General features: G+C 41.3%; 1 protein-coding gene across 1 annotated transcript; it reads left to right on the top strand.

Moving 5' to 3' along the window:
• The first annotated feature begins 3 nt into the window (after positions 1-3).
• eri2 (ERI1 exoribonuclease family member 2) lies at positions 4-21,738 on the top strand. The gene is made up of 9 exons (XM_063059297.1): positions 4-162; positions 5,510-5,574; positions 6,281-6,364; positions 7,554-7,681; positions 8,818-8,974; positions 11,712-11,812; positions 17,238-17,319; positions 19,493-19,581; positions 19,720-21,738. The coding sequence occupies exons 1-9, from the start codon at positions 140-142 to the stop codon at positions 21,088-21,090; spliced, it is 2,100 nt and encodes a 699-aa protein (XP_062915367.1). The 5' UTR covers positions 4-139; the 3' UTR covers positions 21,091-21,738.
• The last annotated feature ends 7 nt before the right edge of the window (positions 21,739-21,745 follow it).

Here is a 21,745-nt window from a genome sequence, read left to right as displayed (position 1 = left end):
CGGCGGCAGCTTTAAATTCTGGCCCCGGGGCTGGCATTGAAGTTTTGAGAGTTAGTTGGAACGATTCTGTTTATTCACCGTAATACTTAGCATCCTTTGGTGTTTTCTCCTGTCTTCCTGCTTTTGGATGAACTGAATAATGACGACAAAGCAGCTGGCTGAGTATGTGTCCCCTTCTTGTAGATGCTTCCACAGCGCCTGGGATTGGGCCAAGTTGTTCGTGGTTGAATTAATGCAGTATTAAGAGGCATAGAGTCGTAAGATGTGCGTTCCAAGCTTACTGCGATGGCAGAGGATGTTATATTCCGTTAATTAAGCAAATGCGAGATGTTATACTTTGGTAAGACAAACCAGGACAAACTTATACAATGAATGATAGGTATATGTATCTGTGGTGAGTGTTGTAGAACAGGGAAACTTGGGTGTAGATATATGATTCCTTTGAAAGTGGTGATACAGGTGGGTAGGGTGACGAAGAATGCTTGCCTTAATTGGTCAGGACATGTCACAGCAACACGCACATAGCGAAGTATAGTCTCTTTTCCATAGATAGTGCCTGGCCTGCTGCGTTCCTCCAGCATTTTGTGTGTGTTGCTTGGATCTCTAGCATCTGCAACTGTTCTCTTGTTTAGTTATATCACAACTGTACATTAGGCCATATTTAGAGTTCTGTGTACTGTTCTGGGTTGTAATTAAATTGGAAAACATGCAAAAATGATTTTATGAGTGTATTACCGGGACTGAAGGTCTTGAGTTGTAAGGAGAGGCAGCATAGGTTAGGACTTTTCTCCACAGAGTACAGGAGGCTGAGGGGATGACTTTTAGTGGTTTTAAAAAAACATAAGGGGCTAGAAAAAATGAATAGCTGCAAATGTTTCCCCCGAGTGAAGTCCAAAGCTAGGAGGCAGTAGATTAAATTGAACGGAGAATAATCTTGAAAAGGCCTTTGCTGCACAGAAGCAAACAACCAGAGGAAGTTAATCATAATATAAAAGACATTTGGACAGGTACATAGATAAGAAAGGTTTTGAGTGATATGCCCAAGTGCAGTTAAATTGGACTGGCTTAATTAATTAACTTGGTTGGCATAGCTGAATTGAACCAAAGGACTATTTTCCAGACTGACTGTAAATCTGAAACAAAGCTGATGTTGATCGTTAAAACAACACACATCAAAGTTGCTGGTGAACGCAGCAGGCTAGGCAGCATCTCTAGGAAGAGGTACAGTCGACGTTTCAGGCTGAGACCTTCGTCAGGACCTGCTGCGTTCACCAGCAACTTTGATGTGTGTTGCTTGAATTTCCAGCATCTGCAGAATTCCTCTTGTTTGTGTTGATCATTAAAACACTGGATTGTGTTTAAGTGTCTCCTGTCCTTGCCCATCCTGATCTAAGACCAGTCAGCTGAAAAGCTGTCTCCTTGGGCTTGCAGGCCACTTAATTTGAGGGCATAAATGCATCTGCAACTTTTTAGGCAAATGATGTCCATTTTTCCTGTGGATTGACTGGAGATGTGGCAGTGACTCCTTTTTGGGAGAAGTTATGAAACACTTTCAAAGGGTGTAGGAGTAATTTTGTCTAGAATACAGTTCATTTATATAAAAATGATTTGTACTGTATGAATTGCATTTGCAGTAATTAGTGCAAATGAGATAGAATGGTTGAGTGGTGTTGCAACAACAATCTTGAATCCAACATCAGTAAGAGCAAGGACTTGATTGTGAACTTCAGGAAAGTGAATTCAGGAGACCATACACTAACCTTCACTGAGGGGTTAGCAGTGGAAAGGGTGAGCAGCTTCAGGTCCTTGCATGCCACCATCTATGAGGATCTATCCAGGGCCCAACATTTTGATGCAGTGACAAAGAAGACATGTCAGCAGCTATATTTTATTAAGGGTTTGAGGAGATTTAGTATCTCACCAAGAAACGAAGAAAGGTATGTTGCATCTGGAATTTTCTGGTTAGCGGGCGATTTCCATCCACGCCGCTCTGACATATTGGGAAATTGTGTACGAGGCAAGTTACAGCAGTGGTTTTCCATTGCCTTCTGCTGGGTGAGTTTTTTAAAAGAGACCACCAGCTCTTAACACAGCACGGATGGAGAGCGTGCAAGGGTGTCGGCTGGAATCAAACTTGGGACCTCTGGCCCTAAAGTCCAGTGCTGATGCCACTACGCCACCAGCCGACACAATGTTACCAAAGACACTCGCAAATTTCTACAGATGTGTAGTGGAGAGCAGTCTGACCTGGTATGCAGGCTCCAAAGCACAGGAGGTTGGAGACTCAGCCAGCTCCATCATGGCACAAGCTGGCCCACCATCGAGGACATCTTCAAAAGGCACATGAGGAAGGTGGCATCCATTACGAAGGAGCCTTGCCATCCGGGACATTACTACTCTTCTCATTACTACCCTTCTCATTACTACCATCAGGGAGGATGTACGGGAGTTTGAAGGTGCACATTCAACAGCTTCTTCCCCTCTGCCATCAGACTTCTGAATGGACCGTGAACACAACCTCACTGTTTTACACTCTTTCTGCACTATTAATTTTTTTATTGTACCTTATAATTCTTATGTATTGTACTATACTGCTGCCACAAAAGAACACATTTCATTGCATATGTTAGGGATAATAAACCTGATTCTTGTTCACTACCATCTATTTTCATATCCTCTGCAAGCTTATTAAGTCACCCATCTACATTTTCATCCAGGTCATTTATTTATATATATATATATATATATATAATCTCGATCTCACAAGCAGCAGAGGTCCCAGTACCATCCCTGTGGAACTCTCAGTAACTTGCTTTCACTGCAGTTCTGTGGTTTCTGAGGTAGTGATGCAGCCACTATGGCCCAGGATATTCTGCCGCAGTTGAGATAGGACACATTTGATGGGATGGGTGGGTGAGTGGTTTGCCATTTATGATGTGATAGACTTGATGTATTTAATGCTAATCAAAACTGAAAATACTCAATAGGTCAGGCAGCATCCGTGGAAAGAGAAACCAGCTCAGCACTTTGGGTTGAAGGCACTTTATCCCAGGGTTCTCAATGCCAACCTGAATACTCCATTTTGAACCGCCTTAGTGAAAGGTTTCTAAAACTGTGAGATACTGTGAATTTTCGAGCATCATTTTATTGTTTCCGCTGTCCACCTGATAATCTCGTGCTGTGTTAGAGCATTGAACTGAGTTTGTTTCAGGAGGCTGCTGTCCAGCATGTGAACAATAAGACCTGCCCATTGGAACTGTCTGGGGATATTGGCTTGGAGGAAGACGTTAGTATTGACTTATTTATCCTGCCAGTGGATTTGGAGCATTTTGCAGAAATGGCATTGGTGGTGTCCTTTCAGTGATAAAAAGTGCTAGCTGTAGGCGGTTCCTGTCTTGGGCATAAAGAGAGGCAAGAATCATTGCTGGCTAGTTGCTGATGAACTTTGTGTTTGTTTGAAGTTTTAAATACTCTCCAGGAACAACTAAAAACTGCAGTGTTACATTGACAACACCCATGAATTAAAGTCTGCTAACCCTGAGTGGTGGATACTGAGAAATGGGAAATGGTACATGTTTGCCCCAGTTATGTTCTGTACCTATATTGCTGTACATTTGAAGCTGGTCGGGACCTTTGTTTTACTGTAGGTGTAAGATCCATTCTCTTGCAGCTTCAATGACTTGGGTCTCAGTTCATGAAAGAACATAAATCTAAGCATCATCTGTGTGTTATGATTCAATGACTGAAGTTAGCTGACTTTGTTCTGGTTTGGAGGCATTTTTGTCATTACAATACAGAAAGAGGCCATTTGACCCATTGGGCCAATGCTGATTCCCAGGGGGATTAATTCCCTCAGTCATAACGCTGCTTTCGTTATTTTCCTGTACCTGTGCAACATTTTACCCTCTCATACATGCCCATCAACAGTTTTCTTGCTTTTTGCAGATTTTTAAAAATTTGTGTTTACCTCTTAAAAAGTTGAACTTGCATATGGAACCAAGGATAGACAGTAGCATAGAAGTTGCATTATCAGTTGCAAGACACAAAAAGCTGGAGAAACTCAGCAGATCAGACAGCAAGGGAAATGAACAGTTGTTGATTCAGGTCGAGACCCTTCAGGACTTGCATTGGTGCTTTCTTTTAATGTTACTTGAGAGTGATATAAGCAAATAGCAGTGTGAAAAATGTAATATATCTCCTTTTTGTGCTGAAAAACCTTTTTTCTTTATTTGAGAAGTACAAGACTTTAAGATGGAATTAATTCATTTGTTGCATCGAATCTGCTCCACCATTCTATCATGGCTGATTTACTATCCCTCTCAAACCCACTGTTGTGCCTTCTCGTAACCTTTGAGGCCCTTGCTAACCAAGAATCCATCAATCTCTCTGCTTTAGATATATTCAATGCCTGTGGCAGTGAATTAGTTATGTCTTATTCAATGTGTCAATGTTAGCTCAGAGGAATTGTTTTCACCTTATTTTTTAGATTAGATTATGAGGACACTCAGTCCTCGTTTATTGTCATTTAGAAATGCATGCATTAAAAAATGATACAATGTTCCTCCAGAGTGATATCACAAAAAAAAACAGGACAAACCAAAGACTAACACTGACAAGACCACATAATTATAGCATATAGTTACAGCAGTGCAAAGCAATACCATAATTTGATAAAGAGCAGACCATGGGCACGGTAAAAAAAAAGTCTCAAGTCCCGATCGACTCCCGAGTCCCCGATAGCGGCGGCAAAAGGGAGAAACTCTCCCTGCCATAAACCTCCAGGTGCCGACAACTGTCGATGCATTGGAAGCACCCAACCACAGCCGACTCTGAGTCCGTCCGAAAACTTCGAGCCTCCGACCAGCCTCTCGAGCACCATCCTCTGCCGAGCGCTTCAACCCCGCCCCGGCCACCAAGCAACAAGCGAAGCCAAGGACTCGGAGCCTTCTCCGGAGATTCTGGATCACATAGTAGCAGCAGCAGCGAAGAAGGCATTTTAGAAGTTTCTCCAGATGTTCCTCTGTGCTCTCGCGTCTGTCTCCATCAAATCAGGATTGTGCACGGCACCCTACTTGACAGATAACAGACATCACCACCGGAGTGGCTGCTGCGCGCTGCGTCGTGCCGCCATCTTCTCCTCTTCCTGTTTGTACTGCTTTTACTCAGGGACAGTCTTTGGTGTATATTGAAAGTTTTGTTGGTTATAGTTTCGTGTTTAACTAGTTCCCTTCCAATCTATGGATATGTGGGAAAGACGATTATGTGCCAGATGCTCTGCTTTATCCACCTTTTTATTTACTTAGTGTTTGTCAAGTGGATTCTGAGTCCCTTGCAGAAGTGTGCACATACCTGGAGTAACATCACAGCCGCTTTAATACTTAAATGTGCTGTACAATCCCAAACTATATTTCTGAGGTTATTTGTTGAGATTAATTACTGCTTTGGTGTTTTTTCATGTAAATAACCTTTCATACATATAATTTTTTAAACTTCCCTATATTTTCTCTAGGCAGCTTGGCTTAATAAGAAAACGCTCATCAGTTTCTGCTAAAGGCAACAAGAAACCTAAATTGAGTAAGTATGGGAATATTCATTCTATCGAGGAACAACAGGAAGTCCAGATACAGATAGTTCTGCAGTTTCACCCATTTCTATAAAGTGAATTGGGTATAATATGATTAGGGAATTGCGCAGCAGACTTAGTTGTAATGTGTTTGCAACCTGGAACTAGAGAACCATTGGAGTTAGTTTGAGAGGCATTTTTTTTTTTTTTTTTTTTTAAAGTTGTTTGGTGGAACTGTTTCTATGTATTCTCCCTGCAGTAATCAGACACTGTTGTCGCTTAAGGACAAGAGCAGCTAGTTTTACTTTGGGAAGGCAGTGGAAATTGACGGGCTTCTATTGATATTTTGGCAAAGATGCTTTATTAAGCAGCATCAGATTCTTTATTAATCAAACTAATTGTCTTTAGTATTTTTAAGCTTACTGTAACAAAATAGACTAGTAGCTATTAAAATGCTTTTATTTTTGAAAACCCTGCAGGAAAAAGTAATTTCGTTATTGCAAATCTGACACACTAGCCACCTTTTTATTTTCTTTCTGTTGACGCAATTGGTTTTTATAACATCATTTTCTATAAAACAAGGTTTATTATGAATGCAACTATCACATTATAGCAGAACTATTACAGATGTCTGACTGATCCCAGAATAATCATGAAGAACTGTACCAATCAGCCAACATTCCATGCGGGCTAATCTGGAATTTTTGTACTTTTTAGATCAGTATTTCTCATACCTAATTATTATTGATTTTGAGTCCACCTGCTGGAAAAATGGCAAGTCTCATTATCGTCCCGAAATAAGTGAGTATAAATCTATAAAAGAGGCCCATTATTTCATCATGGTATGTTGTGCCTTGAAGATGATTCTTTAAACAGCTACGTCTTTTTCAGATAAATTACTAAATGTTTCAAAGCACAAGCGTGCAGCCTCTTGGAGAAACTTTGTACTTTAGATAAAGGAAACCTCAGTGAATTGCGTTTTCCTGTTCTCTTCACTTCCTAACTCTTGTGCATTTATGATTTTAATATCTTCATTGGTGCAAATTCGAGTCTAATTGACATTCAGCCATACGCATGTATACAGCCAAATGAAACATCATTCCTCTGGGACCGAGGTGAAAAACATAGTACATACAGTTACACTCAGCACATATCGTTATGATAGCACATACCATCGCAAAATAATATTAGCACAAGTCCCTAAGTGGCATGGCTGGAAGATCAATGGTGCATTGGACATTGTCCTGGAGTCATGTTTCTGAAAGAACAGTCAAGTAACAGTTCCTTATCTTGCACTGGGTCAGCTGCAGGCAAAGGCTATCCGGGTTCTCTTCCAGGGAGCGAACACTGGACACCTGCACCAGTGGGAGAGCCGGCCAGTAGGGGCCAGTCCCCAATCCAGCACAGATTCCAGTGTGCCAGTTGCATCTCTGTTCATTCCCACACCGCCTCCAGTGCCTCCTCCCCTGCGTAGCCGCAACAGGTGATGCTCTGGCAAGAGGGCCTGGTCATTGCAGCAATTCCAGGCCACGCAGCTCCTCTGCTTTCAGTCTCGCCAATGCACTAACGAACCGGAATTACAATATTTTGTATTGCTAATGTCCAACGTTGTCTTGTGACACAAGAAAATCGTTTAAGATGAGCTTTGCACCATTTGTTAGGCAAGAAAAGTTGCTGCGATTAAGCACACTGCCACCTTACCGCTATGCCCTCAGCTTCATTTTAGGAATTCATCTCTAACCCTCTATTTCTACTACATTTGAATTGTTTATTAGTTTTCTCTCAACCATGTGTTTGGCCACCTGTGCTTTGGGGCCTACTGTTAAAATTCAACAAATAATGCTCTTTTAAAGTGTGTAAATTCTGTTAGTGATACTAATTAAATACAAGTTTTTGTTGTATCGGAAGTAGATAAGTCCTGTTTGAATTGTGGAGAGAAATCGTTAATTTTCTGTTTTGATCATGTGTTGTTTGTTTCTCCATAATCTAGTTGAATTTCCTGCAGTATTGCTCAACACTTCCAGTGGAGAGATTGAGGTTGAGTTTCACACGTACGTTCAACCTCAGGAGCATCCAATCCTGTCAGAGTTCTGTACAGAATTAACTGGAATTAAGCAGGTATTCGTGCAATACAGAGTTATGTTCTCTGTGAGGCATAGAATTGGTTATTGGCCTTCGCACTATGGTATGTCGGAAAAAAACAGAATAACTACTTTTAAATAAGTTCTTAGAAGTGTAGTCTGGCCCAATAAAAATTCATATTTCTTAAGTGGGGACCATTGATTTCAGTAGCCAAAGTCAGCAAAATGGTGGGGAAGTTGAGATGAATTCCCAAGTTTTAAAGGAAAGTTTCAAATTTCCATATTTGAAACAGTTTTTAAACCTGTTGAGTTCATCTCTCAGGGGGCTCACCTGGTTGGATAAGTAGTTAGATTGCACCATTGAGTATTGGCTTGTGTCCAGGAGCAATAATCAAAGGTAGCTTAGCAAAAAGGCTGAGCTACATCATAGGAGTATTACAAGGGGAATCTGACCAGACTTGCGCATGGAGTAACTGTAGGCTGGGATGTTTAAAGACTTGGAGCTTAAGGCATTGAGGCAAATGCAATTAAGGCAATGATTAGCTATTACCTAGTTGAAAAGTTGATTGTAGCACTCCAGTTTCTATATTTCTAGCTTGCTAGAGGACAATGCTATTTCAAAACATAATTGTCTTTTAGCTTTAAAGTACTAAATATCTCCCTCTAGTGTGCATTTGTTGAATTCAAGATTGTTTATTGTCATTCTTCAGTACATAAGTGTAAAGGAGGGTAAAATGATTGTTACTCTGGATCTGATGTAATATGAAAAACACAATCCCATAAACACATGTACAAGTAGCTATTGAGGGCAGCCACATATACATAAGATTAGCTTAAATACATAGACTGATTGTATGTACACAAAGTGACACTAGGTGCAGGAGTATCTGTGAATAAGGTGACCCTGCCAGAAAGTAATAAAGTGACAGTGATTTTTGGCAAGAGGAACTCTTGTAGGAGGAGGCAGGGCATATGAAAATAGAGTAGGGCAGTGTCAGTGTCGATATGAGGTGCAGAGTGTAAGCATAAAGTGACAGTGCATGGGGGGGTGAAGGGGGCTGTGGAGAGCAGTGGCTGATGTGGCTTTAGTGGTGGGGTGGATGGGTGAGCCATAATTTTATGCCACCTTTTATTAGAATTAGCAAGTCCACTGCTGCCTTTTATCATTTTCAGTGTCGGGTTGAAGCTGGAGTTCCCCTACCAATATGCCTATCACAGTTTTCCCGTTGGATTCAGAAACTGCAGCAGGAGAAGAATATTGATTTTGTGAAGGGGGGATCTCAGCAGTGCACTCCTGACTCAAAACCCTGCACCTTCGTAACTTGGTCAGGTACTCTCTGATTTTGCTGGTCAATTCAAATAATTTAGATTATTTGAATAAGGATAAACTACTCTACAATTTTTGAAAACTAATTTGGTTTTTGAGAGCATTAGTTTGGTTATTTGAAACGTAGATAATGGTGAAGATATTCAGTGGGTCAAGGAGTACCTGTGCAGAGAGGAATGTTTCTGTTTTATGACTCTCTCACTAGATTTGCATTATCTGGACATTTTTATCATCTTGCTTTTGGATACTTTGGTCATTATTAATTGTGATTTAAAAAAAAAAACATTTTTTTCTTCTATATTAACACACTCTGCTCAACAGCTTGCATTCAGCTGTAGCGCTATTAGTCAAATTCTTGTCTCAATTGGAAGGATAGAGGTTCAAGCTCCAATCCAGAGATTTGCACAGAAACACAAATTTATGCTGACATTAGAACATGGAACACTACAACACAGTACAGGTCCTTTGGCCCATGATGTTGTGCTAAATTTTAACATACTCTAAGATCAATGTACTCCCTCCCTCCTACATAGCCCTCCATTTTAATATAATCATGTGCTTATCTAAGTGTTTCTGAAATGCCCTAAGTATTTGCCTGTACTTCCACCCTTAGCAGGGCATCCAACACACTCACCCCTCTTTGTGCAAAAAAAAAACCCCTTACCTCTGACAGCCCCCCCCCCATACTTTCCTCCAATCGCCCTAAAATTATGCCTCTGCATATTAACCATTTCCACTCTGGGGTGAAAAGTCTCTGGCGATCCACTTGATCTATGCCGTTTATCATCTTCTAGTGCAATACATTGGGAGTTGCTGCAATATTGGAGGTGTTAAATTGTCAACATATTAAGCCAGGGCTTTATTTTGTGGTGGGCATAAACAATTTGATAGCATTTCATATGAGAAGTTGCCTCTTTGAATAACTGATCTCTGCAACATTCCTCCATTTGCTGCCTGCCACCTGTTCTTTTTTTAAAACTGTTCATTCCTCCAAAATACACAAAATGCTGGGGGAAGTCAACAAGTGAGGCAGCATCCATAGAGGAAATGGTCTATTATTCCCCTCCATAGATACTACCTGACCTTGCTGAGTTCTTCCAGCACTCAAATTTGTTACTCAAATTTGCCTTTTTAAAAAAAATTTTAAATCATCACTTTTCAGCTCTGGCTTAACAAGAGCATTAACAGTCCAAAACAAAATCTTTTTGCATCTCTTATCAGTAACACTATTTAAAAAGAAAATGCAGATGCTGGAAATCTGAAATAAAAACAGGAAATGCAGATATTGGATCTTTGATATAGAAATGTTGCTTGACCTACTGAGTGTTTTTGGCATTCTCTGCCAGAATTTAATTTAAATTTGAGGTTTAGTTTAAATCTGTGTTTTTTGTTAGTGCTCTTGGAAGGATAACTAATTAAACTCTTTTTGAATGTCTGAATTAGACTTGTAACTAAATTCTTTTGTAGGAGCCATGTATTTATTTTCTGTCTATTGTATTTTGTGGCGCATTTATTATGGTAATCTGTCACGTGGGTTGGCGCATGGTAGAAGCAAATGAGTATAGTTTTGTATTCATGCCTTGCGGCTTCTCATTAGCCAGAGGGAGTAAGCCACAGGGAATGATTTTTTTTGTCTGCTTAATATGCTTAAGTACGCTAACTTGGCTAAATGGAACACTCTTTTAGTTTGGCTGCTAATTAGGCTTAGTTATATCAATAATTAGAATTTTTTTTTGCACAAAGAGGGGTGAGTGTGTTGAATGCCCTGCTAAGGGTGGAAGTACAGAGTACAAAATAAATGGCAGGATACTTGGTAGTGTGGAGGAGCAGAGGGATCTGGGGGTACATGACCACAGATCCCTGAAAGTTGCCTCACAGGTGGATAGGGTAGTTAAGAAAGCTTATGGGGTGTTAGCTTTCATAAATTGAGGGATAGAGCTTAAGAGTCGCGATGTAATGATGCAGCTCTATAAAACTCTGCTTAGGCCACACTTGGAGTACTGTGTCCAGTTCTGGTCACCTCACTATTGGAAGGATGTGGAAGCATTGGAAAGGGTACTGAGGAGATTTACCAGGTTGCCTGGTTTAGAGAGTATGGATTATGATCAGAGATTAAGGGAGCTAGGGCTTTACTCTTTGGGGAGAAGGAGGATGAGAGGAGACATGATAGAGGTGTACAAGATATAAGAGGAATAGATAGAGTGGATAGCCAGCGCCTCTTCCCCAGGGCACCACTGCTCAATACAAGAGGACATGGCTTTAAGGTAAGGGGTGGGAAGTTCAAGGGGGATATTAGAGGAACGTTTTTTACTCAGAAAGTGGTTGGTGGGTGGAATGCACTGCCTGAGTCAGTGGTGGAGGGAGATACACTAGTGAAGTTTAAGAGACTACTAGACAGGTATATGGAGGAATTTAAGGTGGGGGCTTATATGGGAGGCAGGGTTTGAGGGTCGGCACAACATTGTGGACTGAAGGGCCTGTACTGTGCTGTACTATTCTATGTTCTATACCAATGTTGATTTGATCGCTAAGATTGTTATATAGCTAATTTAGTTTTGTTAGATTTTTAGCGATACAAGACTGTTCGTGTTTGCTGGTTTCATAACAAAGAATCGGTTTGGAAATTCGCTGTTTGGAAGAGTGTCGTACAACGTCGATTACCCTGGCTTAGTCTCTCAGTGGTTTCAGTTTCTTTTCAAGTAACTGCTACATCTATAATGATATGCTCTGATTTGAATAGATTGGGATCTGGGAGTGTGCCTGCACTATGAATGTAAAAGGAAACAACTCAGAAAACCAAGTGTTTTGAACAGCTGGATTGATCTCCGAGCAGCTTACAAGGTATGACATTTAAATGGGAAATGGTTTTAGCTGATGCTAGAAATACGCAGTAGGCTAGTCAGCATCTGCAAAGAAAGAGGGCAAGTTACTGATTGTTCTAATTGTCAGAATTGAAGGCTGAAAGATAATTTGGATTTTTTTGATAAAATTGGTAAGGAAAATTGAAACAATTTGGGAAAGAATGATTAAACAATGACTCTAGTAATCACAAGGTAGATGGGAAATGACCTACAATACATTTCATTAAAAATTGAAAGATGACTTTAAAGATCACTGGTAAGATAACTAAGAGATATTAAAAGAATAAAAGAGCAAACGGTGTGAAATATTCAAGGTCCATTACAAAAGGAGGAGAAAATTATAAAGTTGGGAAAAGAAGCAACATGTGTTACTGATCTGCACTTAAATACCCAGAAGGGAAAAAAGGTAGGGAGAGTGAGGAGGTGATAGATAGATGGGAGCTATAGGCAAGTAGTCACACTGGGGCCTTGGGAGACAGATAAGCGGGTAACAGTCAGGAGAAGGAAGGGCAAGAGTCAGATACCAGAGAGTACGCCTATGGCTGTCCCCCTTAGCAATGAGTACTCCTGTTTTTTGGGGGGGGCAGGGGAACGGCCTACCTGGGGGAAGCAGCAATGGCCGTGCCTTTGGCACGGAGTCTGGCCTTGTGGCTCAGAAGGGTAGGGAAAAGAAGAGGATTGCAGCAGTGACAGGGGACTCTATAGTTAGGGAGTTAGGGGGTCAGACAGGCAATTCTGTGGAAGCAGGAAAGAAACACGGATGGTAGTTTGCCTCCCAGGTGCTTGGGTCTGGGATGTTTCTGACTGTGTCCACGATATCCTGAAGTGGGAAGAAGAACAGCCAGAGGTCGTGGTACATATTGGTACCAACGACATAGGTAGGAAAAAGGAGGTCCTGAAAACAGACTACAGGGAGTTAGGAAGGCAGTTGAGAAGCAGGACCTCAAAGGTAGGAATCTCCGGATTATTGCCTGTGCCACGTAACAGTGAGTATAGGAATAGATTGAGGTGGAGGATAAATATGTGGTTGAAGGATGGAGCAGGGGGCAGGGATTCAGATTTCTGGATCATTGGGACCTCTTTTGGGACAGGCGTGGGAGGTTTGCTAAGGCTACTGGGGAGAGTTTAAACTAGAATTGGTGGGGGGTGGGATCCAAGTTGAAGAGATGGAGGAAGGGGCGGTTGGCTCACAAATAGAGAAAGCTTGAAGACAGTGCTAGAGGGAGGATAGGCTTGTGATAGAGAAGGGATGCACTCAAACTGATGGTTTGAGATGTGTCTATTTTAATGCAAAGAGTATTATGAACAAAGCGGATGAGCAGTGTGGATCAGTACTTGGAGCTATGATGATGTGGCCATTACAGAGACTCAGATGGCTCAGGGGCAAGAATGGTTACTTCGAGTGCCAGGCTTTAGATGTTTCAGAAAGGACAGGGAGGGAGGCAAAAGAGGTGGGGATGTGGCACTGCTGATCCCAGGTAGTGTCATGGTTGCAGAAAAGGAGGAAGTCATGGAGGGATTGTCTACTGAGTCTCTGTGGGTGGAAGTTAGGAACAGGAAGAGGTCAATAACTACTGGGTGTTTTTTTTAATAAAGCATTCAATAGTAACAGGGACATTGAGGAGCAGATAGGGAGATGGATTCTGGAAAGGTGTAATAATAACAGGGTTGTTGTAGTGGGAGATTTTAATTTCTCAAATATTGATTGGCATCTCCCTAGAGAAAGGGGTTTAGATGGGGTGGAGTTTGTTAGGTGTGTTCAGGAAGGTTTCTTGACACTATATGTAGATAAGCCTACAAGAGGAGAGGCTGTACTTGATCTGGTATTGGGAAATGAACTTGGTCAGGTGTCAGATCTCTCAGTGGGAGAGTATTTTGGAGATAGTGATCACAATAGCATTGGAGAGGGATAGGAACAGACAAGTTAGGAAAGCGTTTAATTGGAGTGGGGGAAATATGAGGCTATCAGGCAGGAACTTGTAAGTATAAATTGGAAACAGATGTTCTCAGGGAAATGTACAGCAGGAATGTGGCAAATGTTCAGAGGATATTTGCGTCGAGTTCTGCATAGGTACGTTCCAATGAGACAGGGAAAGGATGGTAGGATACAGGAACCATGGTGTACAAAGGCTGTTAAAAATCTAGCCGTGAAGAAAAGAAAAGCTTACAAAAGGTTAAAAAAAAAACTAGGTAATGATAGAGATCTAGAAGGTTATAAGGCTAACAGGAAGGAGCTTAAGAATGAAATTAGAAGAGACAGAAGGGGCCATGAGAAGACCTTGGTGAGCAGGATTAAGAAAAACCCCAAGGCATTCTACAAGTATGTGAAGAGCAAGAGGATAAGACGTGAGAGAATAAGACCAATCGAGTGTGACTGGAAAAGTATGTATGGAACTGGAGGAGATAGCAGAGGTACTTAATGAATACTTTGCTTCAGTATTCACTATGAAAAAAGATCTTTGCGATTGTAGGGATGACTTACAGTGGACTGAAAAGCTTAAGCATATTGACATTAAGAAAGAGGATGTGCTGGAGCTTTTGGAAAGCATCGAGTTGGATAAGTCACCAGGACTGGATGAGATGTACCCCAGGCTACTGTGGGAGGCGAGGGAGGAGCTTGCTGAGCCCCTGGCAATGATCTTTGCATCGTCAATGGGGACAGGAGAGGTTCTGGAAGATTGGAGGGTTCAGGATGTTGTTCCCATATCCAAGAAAGGGAGTAGAGATAGCCCAGGAAATTATAGACCAGTGAGTCTTACTTCAGTGGTTGGTAAGTTAATGGAGAAGATCCTGAGAGGCAAGATTTATGAACATTTGAAGAGGAATAATATGATTAGGAATAGTCAGCATGGCTTTGTCAAAGGCAGGTCGTGCCTTACGAGCCTGTATGAATTTTTTGAGGATGTGACTAAACACATTGATTAAACACAAAGGGGACATTGCTTTGTGGATCCAGAATTGGCTTGCCAACGGAAGGCAAAGAGTGGATGTAGTTGGGTCATATTCTGCATGGAGGTTGGTGACCAGTGGTGTGCCTCGGGGATCTGTTCTGGACCCCTTCTCTTTGTGATTTTTATAAATGACCTGGATGTGGAAGTGGAAGGATGGGTTAGTAAATTTGCTGATGACACAAAGGCTGGGGGTGTTGTGAATATTGTGGAGGGCTGTCAGAGGTTACAGTGGGACATCGATAGGATGCAAAACTGGGCTGAGAAGTGGCAGTTGGAGTTCAACCCAGATAAGTGTGAGGTGGTTCATTTTGGTAGGTCAAATATGATGGCAGAATATAATATTAACGGTAAGACTCTTGGCAGTGTGGAGGACCAGAGGGATCTTGGGGCCTGAGTCCATAGGACACTCAAAGCTGCTATGAAGGTTGACTGTGTGGTTAAGAAGGCATATAGTGCATTGGCCTTCATCAACCGTGGGATTAAGTTTAGGAGCCGAGAGGTAATGTTGCAGCTATATAGGACCTTGGTGTGTTGGTGGGTGGTCAAGTGTTTAAGGCGTTGGTCTAGTGATCTGAAGGTCGCTAGTTCGAGCCTCAGCTGAGGCAGCGTGTTGTGTCCTTGAGCAAGGCACTTAACCACACATTGTTCTGCGATGACACTGGTGCCAAGCTGTATCGACCCTAGTGCCCTTCCCTTGGACAACATCGGTGGCGTGGAGAGGGGAGACTTGCAGCATGGGCAACTGCCGATCTTCCATACAACCTTGCCTAGGCCTGTGCCCTAGAAACCTTCCAAGATGCAAATCCATGGTCTCAGGAGACAAACGGATGCCTATAATAAGAACTTGGTCAGACCCCACTTGGAGTACTGTGCTCACTTCTGGTCGCTTCACTACAGGAAGGATGTAGAAACCATAGAAAGGGTGCAGAGGAGGTTTACAAGGATGTTGCCAGGATTGGGGAGCATGCCTTATGAGAATAGGTTGAGTGAACTTGGCCTCTTCTCCTTGGAGCGATGAAGGATGAGAGGTGACCTGATAGAGGTGTATAAAATGATGAGAGGCTCTAATCATGTGGATACTCAGAGGCTTTTTCCCCAGGGCTGAAATAGCTAACACGAGAGGGCACAGTTTTAAGTAGGTATAGAGGAGATGTCAGGGGTAAGTTTTTAATGCAGAGAGTGGTGAATGCGTGGAATGGGCTGCTGGTGACGGTGGTGGAGGCAGATACGATAGGGTCTTTTAAGAGACTCCTGGATAGGTACATGGAGCTTTGAAAAATAGAGGGCTATGGGTAATTTCTAAAATACATGTTCGGCACAGCATTGTGGGCTGAAGGGCCTGTATTGTGCTGTAGGATTTCTATGTTTCTAAAACAACAGTCTTCACTCTTCTTCAATTCATGCTTTTGATCAATGGTTTTCACTGTAAGAATCAACACTTGTTTGCCCTTCAATGCAGGTAGCTTTTATTGCAATTATATTAGGAGGGAAATGTTAAATTCAATGTTTTCATCAGGGTCAGTACTTTGTGTTTAGCTTAACATTTACTGAAAGATCTGAAGATCAAAAATTGAAGCTGCGTTTGAAACAGGAAAGTGGACAATATTGAATGATGAATGAGTTTTTAAGCAAATATGGCTCAGTATAGTAGTTTCTCTTCATTTACAGCCTTTTAATCATCTTGCACAATTGCATCTGGTATTTGCAATCTATGGAAAAATCCCATAATGAGCTTCGTGCCTTCTAGAAATAATTTTCAGTCAAAAGAAGCCTGTTGTATCCAGGAGGTGAATACCTTCCTTGTGGAGATGCATTCATTTTCACTACCATTTAGAGAGCTGTTTTTAATATATTCTCAGTGGCCACTGTAGGTTCGTGGTCTTCTGCTGTACCCCATCCACTGCAAGGTTCAAAGTGCTGTGCATTCAGAAATGCTCTTCTGCACGCCACTGTTGCGATGTGTGGTTATTTGAATTACTGTTGCCTTTCTGCTTGAAATAGTCTGGTCATTTTCCTCAGACCTCCCTTGTTAACAAGGCATTTTTATCCATGGAGCTACCACACTCACTGGATGTTGTTTTTTGGTTTACACACCATTCTCTAAACTCTAGAGACTGTTGTGCGTCAAAATGCCAGGACATGAGTATCTCAGGAAAGTGTTCAAACTACTACAGCTGGCACCAGTGATTATTCTATGGTCAGTCACTTAGATCACATTTCTGCCCCATTCTGATGTTTTCTCTGAACAGCAAATGAACCTCTTGACCTTGCCTACATGCTTTGAGTTACAGCCACATGATTGGCTGATGAACAAGTGGTTGTACAGGTGTACCTAATAAAGTGGTCACTGAATGTATATTGTCTAAATAATGCATTCCTTTTCTACACTTTCATTTAATATTGCTTGAGTTTTCTGAGGGCAATGATTTCAATTGACTTGTGTTTGTGTGGCAGTTGTTCTATAACCGGAAGCCAAAAGGTTTAAACGGAGCTTTGCAAGACCTGGGCATTGTCTTTTCAGGGCGTGAACACTCTGGTAGGTGGTGCACATTGCATTCCTTTTGGCTTGCTGGTTGTCTTTATAGAAATGAACATCATAACAGGAATTGGTGTTCTGCTTCCTGTGTATATTCTGCCATTGCCTGCTATGTATCCTAACTTGATTAGCGTATCTTGGTTGTATCGGACCCTTATTTTCAAAGGTTCAAAGTAAAGTTATTGTCAAAGAACATATACAGTGCCTATTAAAAAGTATTCATTCCCCCTTCCCCCGCCGGAAGTTTTCATGCCTTATTGTTTTACAACATTGAATCACAATGGATTTAATTTGGCTCTTTTGATACTGATCAACAGGAAAAAGCCACTTTTGTGTTAAAGTGAAAACAGAACTCTATAAAGTGTTCCAAATTAATTACAAATATAAAACACAAAATAATTGATTGCATAAGTATTCACCCCCTTTAATACGACACACCAAATCATCACTGGTGTAGCCAATTGGTTTTAGATGTCACATAATTAGTTAATGGAGATCACCTGTGTGCAGTCAAGGTGCTTCAATTGATGATGTAAAAATACATCTGTTTCTGGAAGGTCCAATTGCTGGTGAGTCAGTATCCTGGCAAAAGTTACACCACAAAGACAAAATAACAGTCCGAGCAACTCCGTGAAAAGGTTATTGAAAAGCACAAGTCAGGAGATGGATACAAGAGCATTTCCAAGTCGCTGAATATCCCTTGGAGTACAGTTAAGTCAATCATCAAGAAATGGAAAGAATATGACACAGCTGTAAATCTGCCTAGAGCAGGCCGTCCTCAAAGACTGAGTGACCACACACGAAGAGGAATAGTGAGGGATGCCACCAAGAGATCTATGACAACTCTGGGGGGTGGGGGTTACAAGCTTCAGTGGCTGAGATGGGAGAGACTGTGCATACAGCAACTGTTGTCTGGGTGCTTCACCAGTTGCGGCTTTATGGGAGAGTGGCAAAGGCTACTGTTGGGGGAGGGGGGGGGAGAAAAAACACTCACATGAAATCTCAGCTACAGTTTCCCAGAAGACATGTGGGAGACTCTGAAGTCAGCTGGAAGAAGGTTCTATGGTCTGATGAAACCAAAATTGAACTTTTTGGTCATCAGGCTAAATGGTATGTTTGGAGTAAGCCACACACCGCACGTCATCAGAAGCACACCATCCCTACCATGGTGGCTGCATCATGCTATGGGAATGCTCCACTGCAGCAGGCTTGTGAAGGTAGAGGGTAAAATGAATGCAGCAAAATACAAGGAAATCCTGGAGGAAAACTTGATGCAGTCTGTAAGAGAATTGCGACTTGGGAGAAGATTTGTTTACCAGCAAGACAGTGACCTCAAGCATAAAGCCAAAGGAATGACTTAAAAACAACAATATTAATGTCCTGGAGTGGCCACATCAGAGTCCAGGCCTCAATACAATAGAGAACTGTGGCTGTACTTGAGAAGGGCTGCTCAGTCATGATCCCCATGCAATCTGACAGAGCTTGGAAATTTTGTACAGAAAAATGGGGAAAAATTGCAGTGTCCAGATGTACGAAGATGGTAGAGACCTATTCACACAGACTCGAGGCAGGAATTACTGCCAAAGGTGTACCTACTAAATACTGACTTGAAGGAGGTGTAATTGTGCAAGCAATTATTTGTGTTTTAATAATTGTAATAAATATAGACCATTTTGTAGAAATTTGTTTTCACTTTGACACGAATGAGTTTTTTTCTGTTGATCAGTGCCAAAAAATTCCACTGTGATTTGATGTTGTAACACAATAAAACATGAAAACTTCTGGGTTGGGGGGAGGGTGAATAATTTTATAGGCACTGTATGTCACTACACACTACCCTGAGATTTATTTTCTTGCTGGCATTTACAGAAGACTCAGAAACACAATATAATCAATTAAAAACTACAAAGATGAACAAACAACTAACGTACAGGAGAAGACAAACTGCAAATATAAAAAATAGTAATAATATTGAATAAATAAGTAACAAATAATTTTGAGAACGTGAGTTGTAATATCCTTGAAAGTTGAGTCCATAGGTTATGTTATGGAATCAGTTCAGTGATAAGTTGAGTGAAGTTATCAATGATCAGGAGAGTAAAGTTATATTTTGTTCTCATGTCTCTTAATCCTTTGGAAAATGTGATTTTTGTTTTTTTTTTTCCCCCCCCAGGCTTGGATGATGCCCGCAACACTGCTCGTCTTGCTTGGCAAATGATCTGTGATGGCTGTACCATGAAAATCACCAAATCGTTGGACAGGGTGAGTTGTCCTTGGTGAGTTCTACACTTTAATTTACCAGACCTCTGTGATTGCATCTGATGTGTAATATGAGATTCTATAAATGTTCAGAAACAGAGTATCCTATGGTAATTTCCACTTTTATGGCATGTTCTTTAGGTTGCTCCCATGAGAAATTTAATCGCAAGATTACCAACTGTAAACCCTGTTCCAGGTGGCAAAACCTCACAAGCAACTCCCTTTTGTGAAGACCCAGGCAACGGGCGTGGAGCTAGCTTGTTTTCTGAAAATGATTCTCTTAACAAAAGAACGGCTGAAATCAAGCAGGTGGACGCACACCATGAACGTAAAGTCACAGCTAATCAACATAAACCAGTTTTGCCAACTTTGATTAAAACTGGTCGGCAACACATGGGGACCATTGATTGTGGAAATGGCAACAATGGAAATGCTCATTATCAGAGTTTAATATCCCCCAGGACTCTAATCAATGGACTTTCTACTTCTATTGATCATAGTAAAGCACAGAAACCTCAAGTTGATGCTAATAATATTGCCGTGAGTGCTGAAGAAACTAAGCCCAATAGGAGTGTATGCCATCTGTTGCTTGTATCTACCACTATTGACTCAGTCACCAGTACCTCTAACCTGAATGTTATCTGCTCAGAGTCTGACGGCCCCTGGGAATATTGGGAAGATTCTGCCATGTTACCTCTGTCAGGTAATGATCAATCAAAAGGGTATAGAGACCAAGAAGAAGACTGTAAAGAATCAGGTTTGGTTGAAGGGGAGTACATAACAGAAGACTCTTCAGTTCTAGATTCACCACAAAGCAGGAAGGATTACGCACTGACAGAAGCCAAAAAGCATCAGGAAGAGGTACATAGGAACCTTCAAACAATATATAATGTAGCTGAAGTTATGAGGCAAGCGAAAGATCAACCCAGCTTTAAAGTACCCAAGGTGACGGTTCCCAATGTCCAGTCTAGCTGTTTCAATGTAGGCACTGAGTCCTTAGCACCTTCTGTTCTGCCCTTTCGATCAAATAACCATTTACCTGTTGGTATTAAAAGAAAAGAAATGCAGTCAAGTCCCTTCAAACTACCCATTTCTAAGAAGCAGTCATTCACTATATATTCAGACAAAAACTCATCACCTAATTGTTCCCTACCCTCAGTCGTTAAAACAGATTCAAGAGTTATTCCTTCAGCAAACCAGTCAAACCCAGCACAGTGTAAATTAATTGGTAAAAAAATTACCCCTCCGCTGTGTGGATGTGGTTGCAGAGCTAAGCGACTTACTGTGTCAAAAGCAGGACCAAACCAAGGGAAAGCTTTCTACTCCTGTGCAATGGGGAAAAGAAATCTGGACAATAGCAGGGGCTGTGGGTACTTTAAGTGGGAATGGGCATTGAAGCAAGAGAAAGCTGCTTCAGTTTCATTTGCAAATAATTTTAGTGCAGCTTCATCTGGAGCCTTTCCTTCTTCCCAAAGGAAACACCTAGGCCTCCGATTTTCTTTCCGGAATTGACAGCGAGTCTGGATTGATTTGTATTTAATGTAGTTTATGAAGCAACAAATTATCCAGTACTTCAGAGAAGTTAAAGTAGAATAGTGTGCTATAATATTTTTGAAGAGCACTTAACTTTCTTGATTAGGCTTCTTTTCCTTCTGTATACAAGTTTTAAGTATTTATGTACAGGACCTTGTGGAAGGTTTCCATCCGGCTTCTTTTGGATGTAGTTTTGGATCTAGTGCTAAGATTTATTCCATGAGCACTATTTTTGCATTGATCTGCATAAATGAGGAAAAGGTAATTGGTCTGGGGTGGGATGGAAATTCCGATTGGGCCCAGCGCTCTCCTGGCTAACATGTTTATACTGTTAGTGTGTGTCAATGTCGTCTCCTCACTTACTTTACTCTTCACACATTTTCAACAACTTTTAGCATCTTACTACTCTACAACTAAAGATATTACTGAAAAGTTAGTTTCAATCATGAATCACTGGCGATTTTTTTTTAAAGTCAACAGTATATGGTGAGGCATCATTGTAAACATTTTTGAAATTCTGTTTTGTGTTTTATCGGTTGAATAATGTTCTAATGGGGAAGTGACTTTGGAAATCAAAATGCTTGTGCAAACACATTGTGGCTTATTACTTCCAACCTGATGACCAAGTCCTTGC

Source organism: Mobula hypostoma, chromosome 9, assembly GCF_963921235.1.
Source record: "Mobula hypostoma chromosome 9, sMobHyp1.1, whole genome shotgun sequence".
Taxonomy (NCBI): Eukaryota; Metazoa; Chordata; class Chondrichthyes; order Myliobatiformes; family Myliobatidae; genus Mobula; species Mobula hypostoma.
The sequence above is the reverse complement of the archived record's forward strand: the minus strand, read 5'-3'. Positions and strand labels throughout refer to the sequence as shown.